The 17216-nt window shown below is 45.8% G+C and overlaps 1 protein-coding gene across 1 annotated transcript in view; it reads left to right on the top strand.

Annotated features, from left to right (window-relative positions):
• Positions 1–17216, top strand: part of NXF1 (nuclear RNA export factor 1) — a 62465-nt gene that overhangs the window by 34835 nt on the left and 10414 nt on the right. The window contains exons 9-16 of the mRNA XM_069738455.1: positions 7676–7783; positions 8268–8377; positions 11028–11064; positions 11271–11339; positions 11427–11482; positions 12987–13097; positions 13177–13235; positions 13335–13450. Of these exons, the coding sequence (XP_069594556.1) occupies positions 7676–7783; positions 8268–8377; positions 11028–11064; positions 11271–11339; positions 11427–11482; positions 12987–13097; positions 13177–13235; positions 13335–13450 (666 nt within the window). The remainder of the gene's footprint in view (positions 1–7675; positions 7784–8267; positions 8378–11027; positions 11065–11270; positions 11340–11426; positions 11483–12986; positions 13098–13176; positions 13236–13334; positions 13451–17216) is intronic.

Raw genomic sequence — 17216 nt, 5'->3', positions numbered from 1 at the left:
TGTTTACTTTTGCCATGCTTCAATAGCCTCCATGGGAGGCTAGAAGCTGGCACAACTCGATTGGCTCAGCTGCATAGCAGCGATCATCAAATCGCTGCTATGTAGCTGAATTGCAGGTGTGCTATGAGCGCCGACGACAGGGTGGCGCTCACAGCTAGCCGGGATGAGTAACCATAGAGGTCTCAAGGACCTCTATGGTTACCATTCTGATGCATCGCTGACCCCCGATCATGTGACGGGGGTCAAAAATGCGCTCATTTCCGTCCGAAAGCGCCAGTTAAATGCCGCCGTCAGCGTTTGACAGCGGCATTTAACTAGTTAATAGCGGCGGGTGAAGTGCGATTTCACCCGCCGCTATTGCGGGCACATGTCAGCTGTTCAAAACAGCTGACATGTCCCGGCTTTGATGCGGGCTCACCGCCAGAGCCCTGCATCAAAGCGGGGGATCTGACCTCGGACGTACTATCCCGTCCGAGGTCAGAAAGGGGTTAATGTCCGTAGGCGGTGCACAGGTCTGGTCTTCAGACCGAAAGCTCCTTATATTATTTTTACCTTTTTTTACCAATTTTTACATTTTTCCAAGTGGAATGAAGGGGCGACGGATCCTTTCAAGGCTCCGATCTCCCCGAACCATCAACAGGCGATCAACGGGGAGTGTCGCCTCCCCGTATCCTCTCCTTCAACGTGGGATGCCGTGCCTGGGCTGATTTTTGGGGGGCAACAGGTCCTTTCAAGGGCACCGATCTCCCCATAACCTTAACGGATGAGCGCATGGAGTGTCGCCTCCATGTATCCTCTTCGCAGCCAAGCTTAATGCTGGACATTCAGCCCTGTCCCATTCTAGGGGATGTAACTCCTTGGATGTACAGTGGCCCCTTTTTTGGCGTCCAAGCAGCCTCCACTGCACCACCACTGTTAAAGCAGATGGTACAATAAGGCGGACGGTTCCTCTCCACCTCCCTATTAAAGGGATGGCAGATTGAGGGTTACCCTTTATCCCTGCACCGTCCAAGACCAGCAGCAGTGGCAGGAGGACCTGCTTATATCGCTGGCTTACCTGCCACCCGGGCTGGGTTGGCCCTTTCCTAAGCCTCAACCCCAATCCCCACCCACGCGATGACTCGCTGCGGAAACTCCGCCCACCTTTCCTGGCGCTTCTCGCAGAGAACAAGAACCACCTCTGATATTCTCGGCGGCCATCTTCCTCCCCCCATGACTGCATCAGGACACCCAGACTGCCATCAGGATCTTTGCAGCAGGTGTTCACAGCGTAGGGGCTACGCAGCTGGAGTGCCACGCAGGAGGACCGGGGGACACAGATCTGGGTAAGGGAGCGCTGCTATATACATCCTCCTCCATGCTATAACCCTTATCAGGAGTGACGCTTTTTAGCAGTCCCCATTATCATAGGGCCACATAGAAGGGTACATCATGTCCCAGCCTACAGCATCTAAAAAGTCTAACAAGACTATGGCTATATTCTTTACTTCATGCTGCTCCTGCCAGTCTGCATTTTCCTAAGGCTCAGAGTTTGCCGCTCTGCAGTGCCTGTGACCCCAACTGCGCTTAGGAGCCCTCCGCTGCCACCGAGCCCAGTGTACCTTGTCCCTGAGTGGGCTTCATCACTCTCAATCCATGGCTTCTCTGGCCAAAGCGATTGAGTCCCTCCGTGATCCTTTGGCGGACCAGAGCGTTCGCAGGACTGATGTACATGGATCTTCCCCAAGGCGGGAGCAGTCGGTTAGCAGGAGACGAAAGCACTCTAGAATTCTACAGGTGTCTAGAAAACGGACACGTAGCACGTCTCCTGAGCAGACACCGTGCCTTGTCGCCTCAGAGCTCTGTTTCTTGCTCTCCCTCTCCAGAGGTCAGTGGCGAGCGCAAATCTGATTGTGAATCTGATGGTTCCTTTGATCCGGATTCGCAAGATTTTCAGAAAACTGTGGATTCGCTGATTGATGCTGTCAACAAGCCTTTAAAGGTTGATGGAAGATTCCAGCTCTGCTCCGGATCAAACAGTGTCCTTTAAGAGGACTAAACACTCTCATAGGGCATTTGCTATTCACCCTGAGTTTCGGGCCATAGTTAATCGGCACAGGGAACGACCGGATAAACGCTTCACAGGACAAACGTCTCTTGAAGCAAAGTATCCTTTCTCAGCTTATCTGAAGAAAGATTGGGCTGACACTCCAGTAGTAGATCCCCCAGTATCCCGCCTAGTATCCAAAACCCTTCTGTTCGTGCCAGATGGCTCATCCATCAAAAATCCCACAGACCGTCAGAAAATTTGGCTTGCTCGGTCTTTGAGGCCTCAGGGTTGGCTCTCTATCCATCCTTCGCCGCAGCATGGGTAGCTAAGGCAATGGTCTTATGGTCGGAGACCTTGGCTAATTCACTTCGGAGCAGTAATCTTCCCCCAGAGGCGGCGCACCATGCCAGCCAAATTTCTCGGGCAGGCGATTACATCAGAGTGGCCGCTTATTTGGAGACAAGCTGGATCAGCTTATTTCTCTGATGAGGAGAGAGCAAATTACTTCCCCAACAGAGACTTAGGCGTCCTTTTCAGAGACAGCAACAAATCCGTTTCCATTCCTTTCGCTCCAATCCAGGCTGGTCCACTACCACTACTTCTTCCAGCTCAGGGCGTTCTTCACGCAGAGATGGAGGAGCTCAGGTCTCATACAGACCTAACCAGCATTGGAAATCTTGACCCCCAACAGTCGAGACATAAAGGACCTAGATCTCAGAGATTTTCCTCTCGCTGATTACTGCCACTATCGTCCCAGCAGGGTAGGCAGCCACCTACTTCTGTTTCGTCAGGTCTGGCTTTCCGTCGTCTCCGACGAGTGGGTCAGAGACCTGGTGTCATCTGGATACAAGATCGATTTTTGTTACCGCCGGATGAAAACAAGAGTGCCTAGGCTCGTCCGAGCACTCAATGTCAGTTATGGAATCTACATGAGGCCAGGCCAAGTGAAGAGAAAGTAGAAAAGATAGGTGGAGAGAAAAGGAAGAGAACAAGAGGAGGGAGAGAAGAAAAAGAGGAGAGAGAGAAGAAAGAGAAAAAAAAGGGGGGGGGGGGGGGGATGAGGAGAGGTGAGGAGGAGGAGGGGTGGGTGAGGTAAGGGTAGGAAGAATCTGGTCTTCAGTCCCAGCTAAGTTGAGACTATTATTCTTTAATGCTAAGGTATGGCTGTTACTGTATTATTTACTGTCCAATGGAGTATTGATTATGGGTCGCAAGGGGACCAATAGGCTCAATCAGTGTAGCCAAGTGTTCAGTTCCTCAGATTCTCTAAAAGCAATCCAGGGAGACCAAGTGTTAAACACTTTGTCTGCAGTTCTAGTATCCTGGCTAACCAATTGCTCCATCCTGTAAATACGGTTTAGTTCGACCACAAAGTCAGCACGTGAGGGGGATATTGACTGTTTCCAGAAACGAGGGATCACGTTACGTGCGGCTGTTAGGAAATGTCGTAGTAGAGCTTTCTTGAATTTGGCGATGGAGAGGTCACATACAGACAACAAGGCCAGTTCCATGGTGGGTTGGACTCTATGGAGAGATAATTTGTTATAAAGTGCAAAGATGCCCACCCAGAAGTCGTGAATAGGCGGGCAGGACCACCAGATGTGGGGGTAGGTACCTCTGTCGCTCCAGCACCTCCAGCAAGTATCGGGGGTGGTGGGGAACATAAGGTGAATATTAGACGGACATCTGGCCAGGAGTTTATAACTTCTTTCTTGGTAATCTGAACAAAGTGAAGATCTGAAGGTAAATGGCAGACTCTTGAGGCGTTCCTCCGGAGTCAGTTGCGTGGTTAATTCGTTGTCCCATTTCAAGAAGAATGTAGGAGGATCAAGTGAAGATGGTTGACAGCCCTGGAACATTCTATACAGTAGTGATATTGTGTGGGACAAAGGGCCCCCACCCAGGCACACGGACTCAAAGGAAGTTAACGGTCTAAAGATGTCAGCCCGCCTAGATAACACATTGAGATAGCTTTTGATTTGCTCATAGAAGAACCACGGACCCTGCGGCGGCTCTCAGTCAGCAAAGATGGCCCCCAAGGTCTTAATTGAGGTTTGGTCTACGTAGTCATGGACCACCAGACAACTGTCTCTATGTTTGTGGGGGAACATGATCCTGTCCTGACCTGCTGGAAAGTCTGCATTTTCAAAAATTGGTGTCAGGGGGCCTGGTATAGAGGAAAAGTTAAATTTTTGGATGCCATGCTTAACGAACTGGGTTAGATGTCTAGTAATGAAAGGCTGGTCATCTCCTCGGATTCCCCCAGTCCCCTCTCTCCAGAAGTGCGTCGCCGAGCCATGTCCCGAGAGCGTCATCTCTAGGCCTACCCATCTCTTACTTGACTTGTGATGGAACAGATCGAGAACGCAAGTTCCAAGAGAGGCATAGCTATAGAGCAAGAAATCCGGGAGGCCCAGTCCTCCGGACTCTTTATTCCTGCACAGGAGGTGATATGCCAGCCGTGGACGTTTACCGGACCACACAAATCTTATTATCGCTGATTTGAGCCTGGAGAAGAGCACAAATGTTAGATTTTAAAGGAGGTAAACCTTTATAGCATAACTGAATGCATTTATCATCTCTGAATAGATTGGCACCAAATACAAGGTAAACAACCTATAACCACATGGGTAACCTCAACCAAAGGATATGGGGACGTGAATATCAACACTGTTAATATTCAATATACATACATCTAGCGTCCCATATGGGGGAGTGGGTACAATACTCCATTCATACATTACCCATGTGAGTTGTACAGAAAGGTTGTCTACATGACCAAAAATCTGCCTGCAGAAAGATGGATACAGGACTGAACCAGCTCGTGAGAGCACGACGCATATCGCTAGACTGTTATACATGGCTCGGAAGGTCATAGCAAGAAATTGGATGAAAGAGGAGCCTCCCTCAAGGGGAGAATTCGTCAAATATGAAATAGAAAAGGGAGTATATCAGAAAAGAGGGAAAATGGCCTTGTATGACAAATTATGGACGCCGTGGTTGGAATTGGGTTGGAAGGAGATTAAGGAAAATAGGCCTGAGGAGGTTTCACCTATAAAATAATGGTCTATAGATTCATAGTGAAGGACATAATATTATACTAAAGTATACACTGCTATAAGGCATGTTAAAAGAAGGACGTGAGCTGTCTAAGTGGGAAAGGGGGGAGGGATGGGGATGAAGGGGGGAGGTATGGGTAAAGGGGGGTTAATGCTGGGGGGGAATTGAAAAACACATGTATTATTGTTAAATGTTTTATTACATTTTATAATCAACAAAAACTATTTGAATTAAAAAAAAAATCTTCCCCTCATTCCATCTGGTTTGCCATGAGGGTACAGGGAAAGATGGTGGCCGCATTGGAAGCGGTCCCTTTTGCGCAACTGCACCTTCCTCCCCTGCAGCATGCTCTCCTGGCAGCTTGAGACAGGAACCCATTCTCCCTCGACTGCAGGTGCCAGTTATCCATGAAGGTCAGGCAGGATCTCAGATGGTGGACGTTGAACTCTTCCCTCAACTAGGGGAAGTCTTTTCTCCCTGTTCAGTGGCTTGTAGTGACTACCGATGCCAGTCTTTCGGGCTGGGGAGCAGTCTTCCGCCACCACACTGCTCAGGGCGGCTGGTCAATTCGAGAATCGAGGCTACAGATCAATGTTCTGGAGATCCGTGCTATTCGGCTGGCCCTGCAACAGTTCCATTATTCTATAGCGGGTCACCCCATCTGTATTCAATTGGACAACTCCACGGTGGTGGCATACATCAGTCATCAAGGGGGTACCCGCAGCAGGCAGCCATTTCCGAGGTAACTCACATCCTCCAATGGGCAGAGAACAACCACTCATTAATCTCAGCTGTCCCCATCCAGGTGTAAAAAACTGGACGGCAAACTTTCTCAGCCGTCAGGGGCTTGCCTCGGAGGGAGTGGGAGCTTCATCCAGAAGTCTTCAACCAGATCTGTCTTCGCTGGGGGGATCCCAGATGTGGGTCTGATGGCATCCAGACTGAATGCCAAAGTTCCCCAGTTTATAGCACGGTCTCGAGATCCAGGAACAATCGGAGTGGATGCTCTGGTTCTTTCGTGGTGCCAATTCTGTCTTCCATACATTTTTCCCCTGCTACCGTTTACTCCCGAGAGTAATCGGGAAGATCAAGGCGGAAGGAGTACCAGTGATCCTGGTCGTTCCCAAATGGCCACGCCGCATGTGGTTCGCAGAGTTGGGGCCCTGTGTTTAACGACGTGGCCGTTGGATCCTAGGTTTTGACCCAGGCTGGGTCTTCTCAACGGGTCGCTTCCATTATGGTTAGTGCCCGTCAACCCACATCGGTACGCATTTATCACCGTACCTGGAAGACATTTTTTGCTTGGTGCAGGGATATGTGGTCTTTCCCTTCTTGTTTTCTCAGTTCCCACCATTTTAGAGTTCCTACAGGCCAGTCTGGACTCCGGTCTGGCACTCGGCTCTCTCAAGGGCCAAATCTCCGCTCTATCGGTCTTATTTCAAAGACGGATCGTGTCAAAACTTCAGGTTAAGACCTTTCTACAAGAGGTGTTCACAGGGTAGAAAGAGCTCTCCACACTCTGGACCTAGTCAGAGCTCTAAGAAGGATGGCATCCTTCAGAAAGACGGCTGCTCTGTTCGTTCTCCCGGAAGGTCAGAGGAAAGGTCTTGCCGCTTAAAAGGCCTCGATAGCCAGGTGGATTTGTTCCACCATCCAGGTGTCGTACAGAGTCAGAAGTCTACACATCCCAGCGGGGATCAGAGCACACTCCACTCGAGGTGTGGGCTTCTTGGGCCATTCGGCATCAGGCGACGGCAGAGCAGGTCTGTAAGGCTGCGACTTGGTTCAGTTTATATACCTTCGCAAAGCACTATAATATTCACTCTCAGGCTTCAGCGGATGCGAGTCTGGGCAGAAGTATTCTGCAGGCAGCGGTGACGCACATCTAGGCAGTTGTTACATGAAGCCTAATCCTTTGCTTTGTTTTCCCCCCAGGAACTGCTTTGGGACGTCACATTGTCTGTGTCCCCCCAATGAGACGAAGGAGAAACAGGGATTTTTGTGTACTCATCATAAAATCCTTTTCTCCCAGCCTCTCATTGGGTGACGCAGCACCCACCCTGTTCACCTAATGGCTTACATGGCTTATGCTTGTTCTTTAAGTTTGTCATGTTATACTCTTCTATGTTGTTAATGTTTTTTCCTACTGCTTTTGCACCAAACTGGTTCTCCTGGAGCCAGCACGAGGGTGTATACTGCAGAGGAGGCGCTAACTTTTTTGTGCTAACTTAGTATCAGCCTCATGGTGGCAGCAGCATAACACCCATGGTCCCCCAATGAGTGGCTCGGAGAAAAGGATTTTTACGGTGAGTACACAAAAATCCCTGTTTTGGAGGGTTTTTCTGCAACATATTTGAGTACATTAGTGTCTGTCAAAAGTTTAAATTGCACAAAAAAAGCCAGGGATATAGTTGTTTTTCTGGAAATCAAAATTTATTGTACAAAGAAGAAAAAAGAAAACTTGACTGATGTACCATAAATGTTTTAATTCAAATATTTGATTTTTATAAAGCATACAATATAATTGTCATTATCCGAAAATGGTATGTCTGTTCTCATTGGGTTTTTTCCCCTATATCTATACAGCTGCTGTCTTTGGACCTTAGTAACAACAAACTCTATAAAGGAGACCATTTGTCAGAAATTCATCTTAAAGCTCCCAATCTGAAGATTCTTAACTTGTCTGAAAACTTGGTGAGTGCTTTAATATAGCTTTAATACTGTACTGCAATATCGCACTCCGGCATCACTGGACCGGGTGTGCGGCTTCATGTATTTCTAGCAGCTGAACGCGGTCCCAAGTTCCGGGTATTGATTCAAGAGACTAACACAAGTTTCTCGCATTGCACTCGTAAGTGTGACCCTGGCCTTAAAGTGTTGCTCATCACCCCCCCCCCCCCCCCCCATCAAGGGTTCTTTAATACGTCCGCGATCATTAGTCCGATCTCTGATCTGATAGCAGTGCACGGACTGGCTGCATGTCTCCCGAGTGAGCCTGAAATATATGAAGCTGACAAGCTGAAGTCAGGATACGTGCGGATAGTTTGTGCATTTTGATTAAACATTGTTAGCTGTGTATGCCTATTAAGGTATCTCAGCAAGCTGTTTTCAAGAAAGCATTTGCCTAGCGCCAATGCAAAATTTACGTGTCTTTTTTTTTTTTGTCTTCTATGTTCAGATGAAGTCGGAAAAGGATCTGGATAATATTAAAGGACTTAAACTGGAAATGCTCTGGCTAGCTGGGAATCCGCTGTGCAAATTCTTCAAAAACCAAACTGCATACATCAGGTCAGTCTGGAACTTTTGCCCCGACCTTGATGTTAGTTAAATCTATTCTGGGCAAAAAGTTTTTATATAATACTTGTGCTGCTGATTGGTGGGCGTTCAGGTCCGGAGACACCCCACCCCACCCCACCCCACCAACCCATTGCTGAAAGCACAGTTTTGAAGTGCGAAGCTCCTGCAACAGTGTACGGCCTCATTAGAAACTCTATTGGTTAGTACACTGTTATTTCTGAGACTCCTAGACATATTGTTGAGCCCATACACCGCCCCCTGTGCATGCTCCTGCAGCAGCTGCGCATTTATGAGCACTTTTTTGGGTGTGAGGACCTGGACCCCTATTCATCAGTTTTCAGGCCTTTAAAATAAAAACATTTTGTAAATGATAAGCAGAATTGAGCGTTGGATTGTGCGCCAAAACCGCTTGTGCAGAAAGTAGAAAAACAATGCTTTACAGGGCAAGTACTTACAGACATTGTATGTGCTCACTATACAAGTTGGAGCTCTGAGCACAACACCCATTATTGTGTGTCATCGCACTACAATGGGCAGCTGATCGCCTGTACGGCACAGTGATAAGCATTACGAAAGGCAGAAATGGGCAGAATTGCGCTTGTCAAACTTTTTATTCATTTTCTCACTATAGCCCATGTCACTGCTTTTTTATATATTTTATTTTAGTCTAGCTGGTTCACTCCGGATTAGGTGAGCCGATTAAGAAAATCAAAAATCTCTCTATAAAATATCTTCTAACACTGATTTAGAATGACACGCCGGTATTTAACAAGCACCTTTTTATATCCCGGTATCTATATTGTGAAGAAAATGAGCTGCTTAATACAACGCTAAAATGTCAGCTTTCTAAAACACATAAAAGCTACTGTGGCTTCATACTGATGAGACTCCGGCAGAGGGACGCACTCTTACCGACAGGCATTATTCCCGCACGTTTGGCCTCTAGGGCTGTGGTGTAATTATTCTCTTGAGGCATAACAGTAAATTCCCACATCTCCATCATTGGTTCTATATAAAGAACTGATCAATTAGTAGCCCTATCTAGTAGTTGTGATGAAGCAAGTTAAGAGCTGCCCAATAATTTTCTATTTAGCAGTATACATAAATTGTACATTTCCATACACACTTGCAACACTCATTTGTATCGTGTTTTTTCCTTCTTTAATTTTCTTTGTTATCCTTATTGTATTGATCTTTCTCCTTTACCACGTTAATTTTACCTTGCATTTTCTTACCTTTATTCCATGCCGCATTTCATTCCTTACTCGTTCCATGCGATAAGGCCTATGTCAGTGCATCTATGATTCCTTGCCGTCTGCTCTCCAGATCTTCCTCCGGCTCCTCCTGATGCTTTGGGTTTGGAGGACTCAATTATTGCCTTTCGATCAACATCACGTGTCGCCATTTCCGTGCTTGAACACGCCTCCCTCTTTTATTTTTTTTTGTGTCGCATTGTGGTTGTTTGGTCTATGACGGGTAAGTTTCCCCAGGCGGGAGCAACCTAAGGCAGACCTCGCAACAGCCACGAGAAGATGAAGACAGAGGGAGGCGGCCGAAACGTTATGTCTAAAGCATTGCCCATCCGTGTAACCATCGAGTGTCTGGAGCCCTCCTTGCCAGGAGGGTGGGCTGTGTGCCCTTAAGGTCTACGAATGAGCCTCTTAGCCCAGGCAGTAGCGCTCCCATGGTGAGGAGTGGTTAAATGAGTGCGATAACCCGGCCTGGACCCTGCCTATAAACGTGAAGCAATGAGGATTTATTGTGGAGGAGTTAGAGGTTGATGGACATCAGATGTGGCATATGGTTATTCAGTGCTGTCATAGGCTTGTACCCATGGTCATCATTACTTCCTATTCTCTTCTGGTGACTTTGCCATGTTTGTTTCCCCTCTGCTTACCATACCTTGCCATACAATGCCACATGCCCCTACATCATCATTCATTGTCATCTTTTCTACTGCTTTTTCCTTTAATTTCTCATCACATTATTTTGGTTTTATTTTATCACTCACTGACCATATAGGTTGCCTCAAGGGTATTTTAACAATAATAATAATTCAGACTTCTTTCTGGTAGCTCACTATAACCAGTGTCCATAAATGACCCTATAAGAAGGATTAGTATGGTACAGTAACTCCCACTCACCCAGCCAGCCAGTGCATGTAGTCTTAGCTTTGCTCGGTATTTATGCACCATCTCTGTCTTGTACTCATCATATGACCACACCGAGAAAGAAGCCTTGATCTGATGTCATGGCTGAGCCTGATGTGAGCTGACCTTCTTAGCATTCTAAAGAGTAGTCATTTCTTTGCAAATTGTCACTTTAGTCTGTTGCTATTTGTGACCTTACCATGCATCCGACGACTAAAGCAACCTTTAGAATTCAGGTCTTGTCTCTAAACGGACCAGTTTTCATTCTCCAGTGCATGTAAGTCTATTCCTCTGCAGACATAAGGCAGAGTGCAAGGCGGCAGCTCCTCATCCCCCTTTAGCAGACACCAGTGCTTCACCAGTTCCTGCCATCAGGGTATTGTAGAAGCTCGGCCATGGCGGGTCTGGACTTATTATTTTGCCGGAACTAATATTCTCTGTGTTCCTGTTTATTTGTCCGTCGAACCTGCGGATCTTGCCCTGGATGACAGTGCCATGCGAGAACGCTTTCCCAAACTCCTGCAGCTGGTGAGATCACAGTGTGTTGTCTGTGTCGGCGCTTGGTTGGTGGATGATTTGTGAGTGGCATCTAATTGAGTAAAATTAATATCATCTTCTTTATCCATTCTTGACTCCTCTATTCTTCAACTACAATTTTCCTCTCTATATACTTTCTATTCCTCTTTTTTTTTTTTTTCTTCTTCTGCCTTTTCCACTTTACAATGCTTTAATAGGATGGACATGACCTTCCTCCACCCATTTCATTTGATGTAGAGACCCCCACGACGCTCCCGCCTTCCAAGGTAAAATTCTGTCTTACATTTTTTTTTCCTTTCCTGGACCTATTGCTTTATGATCAGTGTCCAATTATTGCTTTTTTTCTCTTTTAGGGCAGTTATCTTGCAGGAGATGATATTAAAGCACTGATTTTACGATTTCTTCAACAGTAAGTAGATCTAGACCTCCTTTTTTAACATGTCTCCATAGGATAGATCGTCAATATATGATTGGTCGAGGCATCACCTCCAGCAATGGCCGGACGTAAACAGTCTATGGAGTGTAATACCGCCACGGCAACTTGCACTGTTTAGTAGTCACCGTCTGGTACTGCTGATGTGACACAAAAAGTCAGTGCAATATGTGGGTTGACTGCTGTGGTGAAATGTGTGTGTATGTGTGTGTGTGTATATATATATATATATATATATATATATATATATATATATTTATGTGTGTATGTATATATGTGTATGTATATATATATATATATATATATATGTATATATATGTATATATATATATATATATATATATATATATATATATATATATATATATATATATATATATATATATATATATATATATATATATATATATATGCATATATATGCAGTGACCTATGTATAGGTATTGTGTGACTAGTAACATCTGTCCTGAGGGCTGTATGTCTCACCCGGGTGTTAATATGTATTTTCCTGAGACAAGCAGACTTCTGTCTCCAAATCTCACCAGGGGGTCTAGCTAGGACCAAGAAGAAAGGGTAACACTTGACACCTCCTAGCTCTTGGAAGAGAGATGTCAATTACGGCCTGATATTATCTCTGTGAGAACTTTAACACAAAGGGTCTCGGGAGAAAATAATATATTCATTGGTAGCACGGCAGTGGTCCAATCAAAAAACAAGCAATTATGATATTGACCTCAGTGGCTGGTCTAGAAATCTGACCTCCAGACCAAAGCTATACATTAGACCTGTATACCTAGAATCGTGTTCACATGTGAGGGCAGCCTGAGAAGCTGATGTGTTCCACCAACTCTATATTCACCCCCTCAGGGAGCAGAAAGCAGACTACCAAGTTAGATGATTTCTGTAAGTTTTCTCCTGTTTCTGTTACACTGTTTTGCATAAGTTGTATATCTTTTTATTATATTTGTATACCTTTTTTCTTACTGTAAGCACTGAACCTTTTTGTATCAAAGTATAAACTTTAACAAGTTGAACCTTGAATGTTCTAATGAATCCATAGCTTAAGGTGTGTGAGCCTTATGAGTGGTAGACAATATTATTATTAATATTTCCGGGACTCATCGCCCGTGTATTCGATGAGTGGTGGCAGCGCGTATGAGCGGGTGTGTGGCGTGGGTCGGTGTGTGATTTATGCTCCCATTACAGCATAGGACAGAGGTTGAATGCTGGACTGAGAGTGGGGAGATAGATTAACCCTTGCAGGCACAACCCCAAGTCACGTGCTGAGAGCGAATACGTGACGAATTAGTGACACCACGGAGTGGGGATCCGTGACAACTGCGATAGGAAGAGGAAGCAAATCTACAGCGCATTGCAGGAAACGATACAAAGATCAATTTTCATTTTTGGATAGGATGGTCAATAAGCTGTTCCATTTTCTTCTTGTAATCGTCTGTGGCTTATGCTGTACCTTTTCCAGATACTATGCATGTTACGATAGCGAAGATCGTCAAGGCCTTCTCAATGTCTACCACGATGAGGCTTGCTGTTCGCTGAGCATCCCTAGTCAGATAGGACAGAATCCCTCCAGGTCAGTCATTCTCCTTCCTCCATTTCTCCCTCTCTAATTTTTGTCTTCTCTCTAATGTAGCTTTTCTCTCTCTATATAGGAGTAGTCTCGGGGACTATTTCAACTACAGCAGAAATATAAAAAGATTACGTGATCCAAGTAAGAATAGGGTTTTCTACTTTTAATGTGTGCAATAAAAAATGTCAAAACAATTCTAGTGTAAAGCAGAGTTAATTTATTTTATTTTTATTTTTTTAGCACACCGCTTTAAACTGCTGAAATACAAGCGCCTTAATGTTGTCAGCCTTCTGAACGAGCTCCCCCGCACGCAACATGACCTCAATTCTTTTGTAGTAGATGTCACTGCCCAGTCTGTGAGTATGCCGGCATCTCAGGGTTGTATTTTTTTCTTATTAATACAATGATCTGTGTCATTGATAACCTAGGTAATATTATCTACTGCCATATTTTTTTTTCTCTAGCCTATAGTATTTCACTTTCTTTTTAATTTAAATAGATTTTTATTAACAATATAAAAAAAAGGAGAACAACAGAATGCCATTTACATTGCATTATATCAGATACACATTTTCTTACTTTAATAAACCCCAACATTACCCCAACTACCCCCCTCCCCCATAAGACAGCTCAGTCTCAATCTCCACCCCACCGAGGCATTATCTGCCTCTTGTAATTTATCCTCTTCCAGGTCTTAGGAAACACGACGCCTATACTCCTCAATCCAAATCAAGCCAAGGAGACCATATTTTATTAAAGAGTTCTATTTTCCCCCTTTTACTGTACACCCCCTTTTCCAATTTTAGACCATGTTGAACATATTGGAGAAATTCCCTTCTCACAGGTGGTTCCGCGTTTATCCAGTTTCGTGCTATTACTTTCCTGGCCATGTAAAGTAGCCTAGCGATTGCAATCTTCCAAGTATTGTCAACTCCAATTTCTTCCACATATCCCAGCACACATACTATCGGGTCTCTAACAACTCTGCACTTATATGCTGCTTCAACCCGGCTCAAAACCACCACCCAAAAGGCAGCCAGTCTCGGACACGTCCACATCATGTGATATATTCCTGCCTTCTCACTCGCACACCTCGGACACCCAGAATTGGCACGCAATCCCGCTTTGTATAACACTTCCGGAGATTTATATACCCTATGCAAAATGTATAGCTGCGAGAGCCTATACGGTTCACTCAAGGATAGCCGCGGAACCCACTCCATCACCGATTCCCAGGTTTCATTTTCCATCGGCCCCACTTCTCTCTCCCACTTAGCTCTCGCCTTTATATGGAAATCTAGCAGAAATGTGTGCATAAGGTCCTTATACAGAGTGGAAATAACTCCCCTTGTAGTCCCGTCACCACACACATACTCCAACACTATATCATCTTGAACCCTGATATCAGCCTTCTTATTCTGAGCTCTAAAGGCATGTCTCATCTGCGCATACTGATATTCCCCTGTGGATCGCAGCCCAAATTCTTCCTGCAATTGGGAAAAGGACTTCAGCTCCTGCTGCTGGATTATCTGGTGAACAAAGCAAATTCCCTTATTCTGCCATTCCATCAATCCTCCCAGGGCCTCAAAATCCTTTAAGTTGTGGTTAGACCATATCGGTGTGAATTTAGTCAACCCTGTAACCCCACGAATCTGCCTTAGTCTATTCCATAATTTACGAATCAGGAACAGGGTTGGGTATATTTTCCCCAGCGCGCCCAATGAGCCATCCTCCAAACACCTGGCCATCGGTCGTCGGTCCGTCACCTCTTCCAATAGCTGTTGTACTGCACTGGATGACGCCCCTCGCGCCCAGCCCTTCAAATGCTGGCTCTGGGCCGCAAGGAAGTATATTTCCGGGTTGGGCAAAGCCAAACCACCATCTTCCTTGGGTCGTTGAAGCGTCTCCAAGCTAATACGTGGATATTGTCTACCCCATATCAAACTTCTAAAGAGGGCATTAATCTGCCTGAACTTCCCCCGAGGGATCCAAATTGGTGCGTTATGCAGAACATAAAGAATTTTGGGCATAAGGACCATTTTAATAAGGTTTACCCTACCGACGACCGATAGATGTAGTTTATTCCAGGCATCTACCTTCGCCTTGAGTACCCCCATAACAGGAGTCAAATTTCTTTGCAGAAACTCCGCCACCGGCACCGAAATCCATATTCCAAGATATTTAAATTGGGAAACCACCTTCAGCCTCTCATCCCCAACATCCTCACTCACATTCTCTCCTACGTCATCCACTCTAAAAAGAACCGTCTTATCCCAATTAATTGTTAGTCCCGACACAGTACCAAATCTCTCAACAATTTCAACGGCCCCTCTTAGTGAATTGTCTGGATCCTCCAGGAACAGCAAAACATCATCCGCATATAACGCTATTTTTTCCTCTACTTTGCCATACCTAAACCCAGGGACCCCATCCGACTGCCGAATCTTAGCAGCAAGAGGTTCTACAGCCAACGCGAACAGGAGGGGTGACAGCGGGCATCCCTGCCTAGTACCCCTAGCCAGCCCTATAGGACGAGATAGCTCCCCATTTACTCTAATTCTGGCGGATGGTAATGAGTACAACAGCTGTATCCAGGCCACAAACTGCGGGCCAAACCCCATACATTCCAGCACCTGCCAGAGGTACCCCCATTCGACGCTGTCAAACGCCTTGTGTGCATCTAGCGATACAATCACTCTTCGACCACAGTTATCAGACTCTACCTGCAAATTTACATATAACCTCCGCAAATTGATCGCCGTTGATCTATCCGGCATAAAGCCAGATTGGTCCGAATGCACCAGACTCGCAATAACACTAGAGAGGCGGAGAGCCAACACCTTGGCCAGAAGCTTGACATCAATTGTTAGTAAAGAAATTGGGCGGTACGACTCCGGTTTCCCCAAGTCCTTATCCTCCTTTGGAATGACCACTATTATGGCCTCTCTCATAGAGGCTGGCAAGCGCCCACAAGACCTAGCTTCCTCCAATACCATTTTTAATCTAGGAATCAACACTTCTGCCAACCCTTTATAGATCTCAGCGGGTAACCCATCGACCCCAGGCGCCTTCCCATTGGCCATAGACATCAATGCCCGACTCAATTCCTCCTCAGTGATAGGGGCCTCAAGGCTCTCCCTATCTGCCTCACTCAGTCTCGGCAAATCCAGACCTTCCAAGAAAGTCAGTGCATCCTCGACCGATTCACCAACCCGAGAGGAATACAAATCTGCATAGAAGTCCGCAAAGGCTCTCAAAATTTCAGGTGTTTCCGTTATTTTACCTCCACTAGCAGAATCCAAAGAGTGTATATATGAAGAACCTCTCTGAGCAGCAGCCACTACCGACAGCATATGTCCCACTGTTTCTCCCTCCTGATAGAACAATACCCTTTGGAAATCTCGTTTCCTCTCAGCTTTGCCTAGCAGAATTTTTTCCAAATGATTTTGTGCGTTTTTCATTCTTCTCTCTGCCTCAGGGGTTCCCAGTGTGGCCATCCCATCCTCTGCTTCCTTCAACTCCTCAACTGCCGCTTTTTCTACCTCTCTCGTCCTCCGCTTACACCTACTAATGTCCCTAAACAGTAGTCCCCTCAGGTACGCCTTCATTGCATCCCAAACTGTAAGAGCGTCGGCGCTTCCATCATTTAAGAGAAAAAATTCCGCCACCTCCCGTCCTATACTTTCCAACTCAATACTCTGTAACCAATTAGGATGAATCTTCCATTCTCTCCCACTTAGCGAGCGAGCCCCCTCCAATCTAACCTCTACTTCAATTGGACTATGGTCCGACAAGGCCCTTGGCAGATATCTCACCTCCCCAACCAGTGTGTCCAAGATCCTGTTACCCAGAGCCATATCGATTCTAGAGAGTGTGGCATGTGCCGGTGAATAACATGAGTACCCTCTCTCCCCAATATGTCTAACCCTCCACAGATCAATCAAACCTATCTCCTGTATATAGGTGCCAAATGTTGTTATGTGTCCCTCCGACCTATTCTGAGTATTTTTATTTTTATCCCAATATTCATCACAGATGTTATTTAGATCTCCGATAATTATTAACGGAGTATTTCACTTTCTATTAAGCAGCTTGTGCACCCTTCTTCTGGGTTACTGATAA

This window comes from Ranitomeya imitator, chromosome 9 (assembly GCF_032444005.1).
Source record: "Ranitomeya imitator isolate aRanImi1 chromosome 9, aRanImi1.pri, whole genome shotgun sequence".
NCBI classification, from domain to species: domain Eukaryota; kingdom Metazoa; phylum Chordata; class Amphibia; order Anura; family Dendrobatidae; genus Ranitomeya; species Ranitomeya imitator.
The sequence above is the reverse complement of the archived record's forward strand: the minus strand, read 5'-3'. Positions and strand labels throughout refer to the sequence as shown.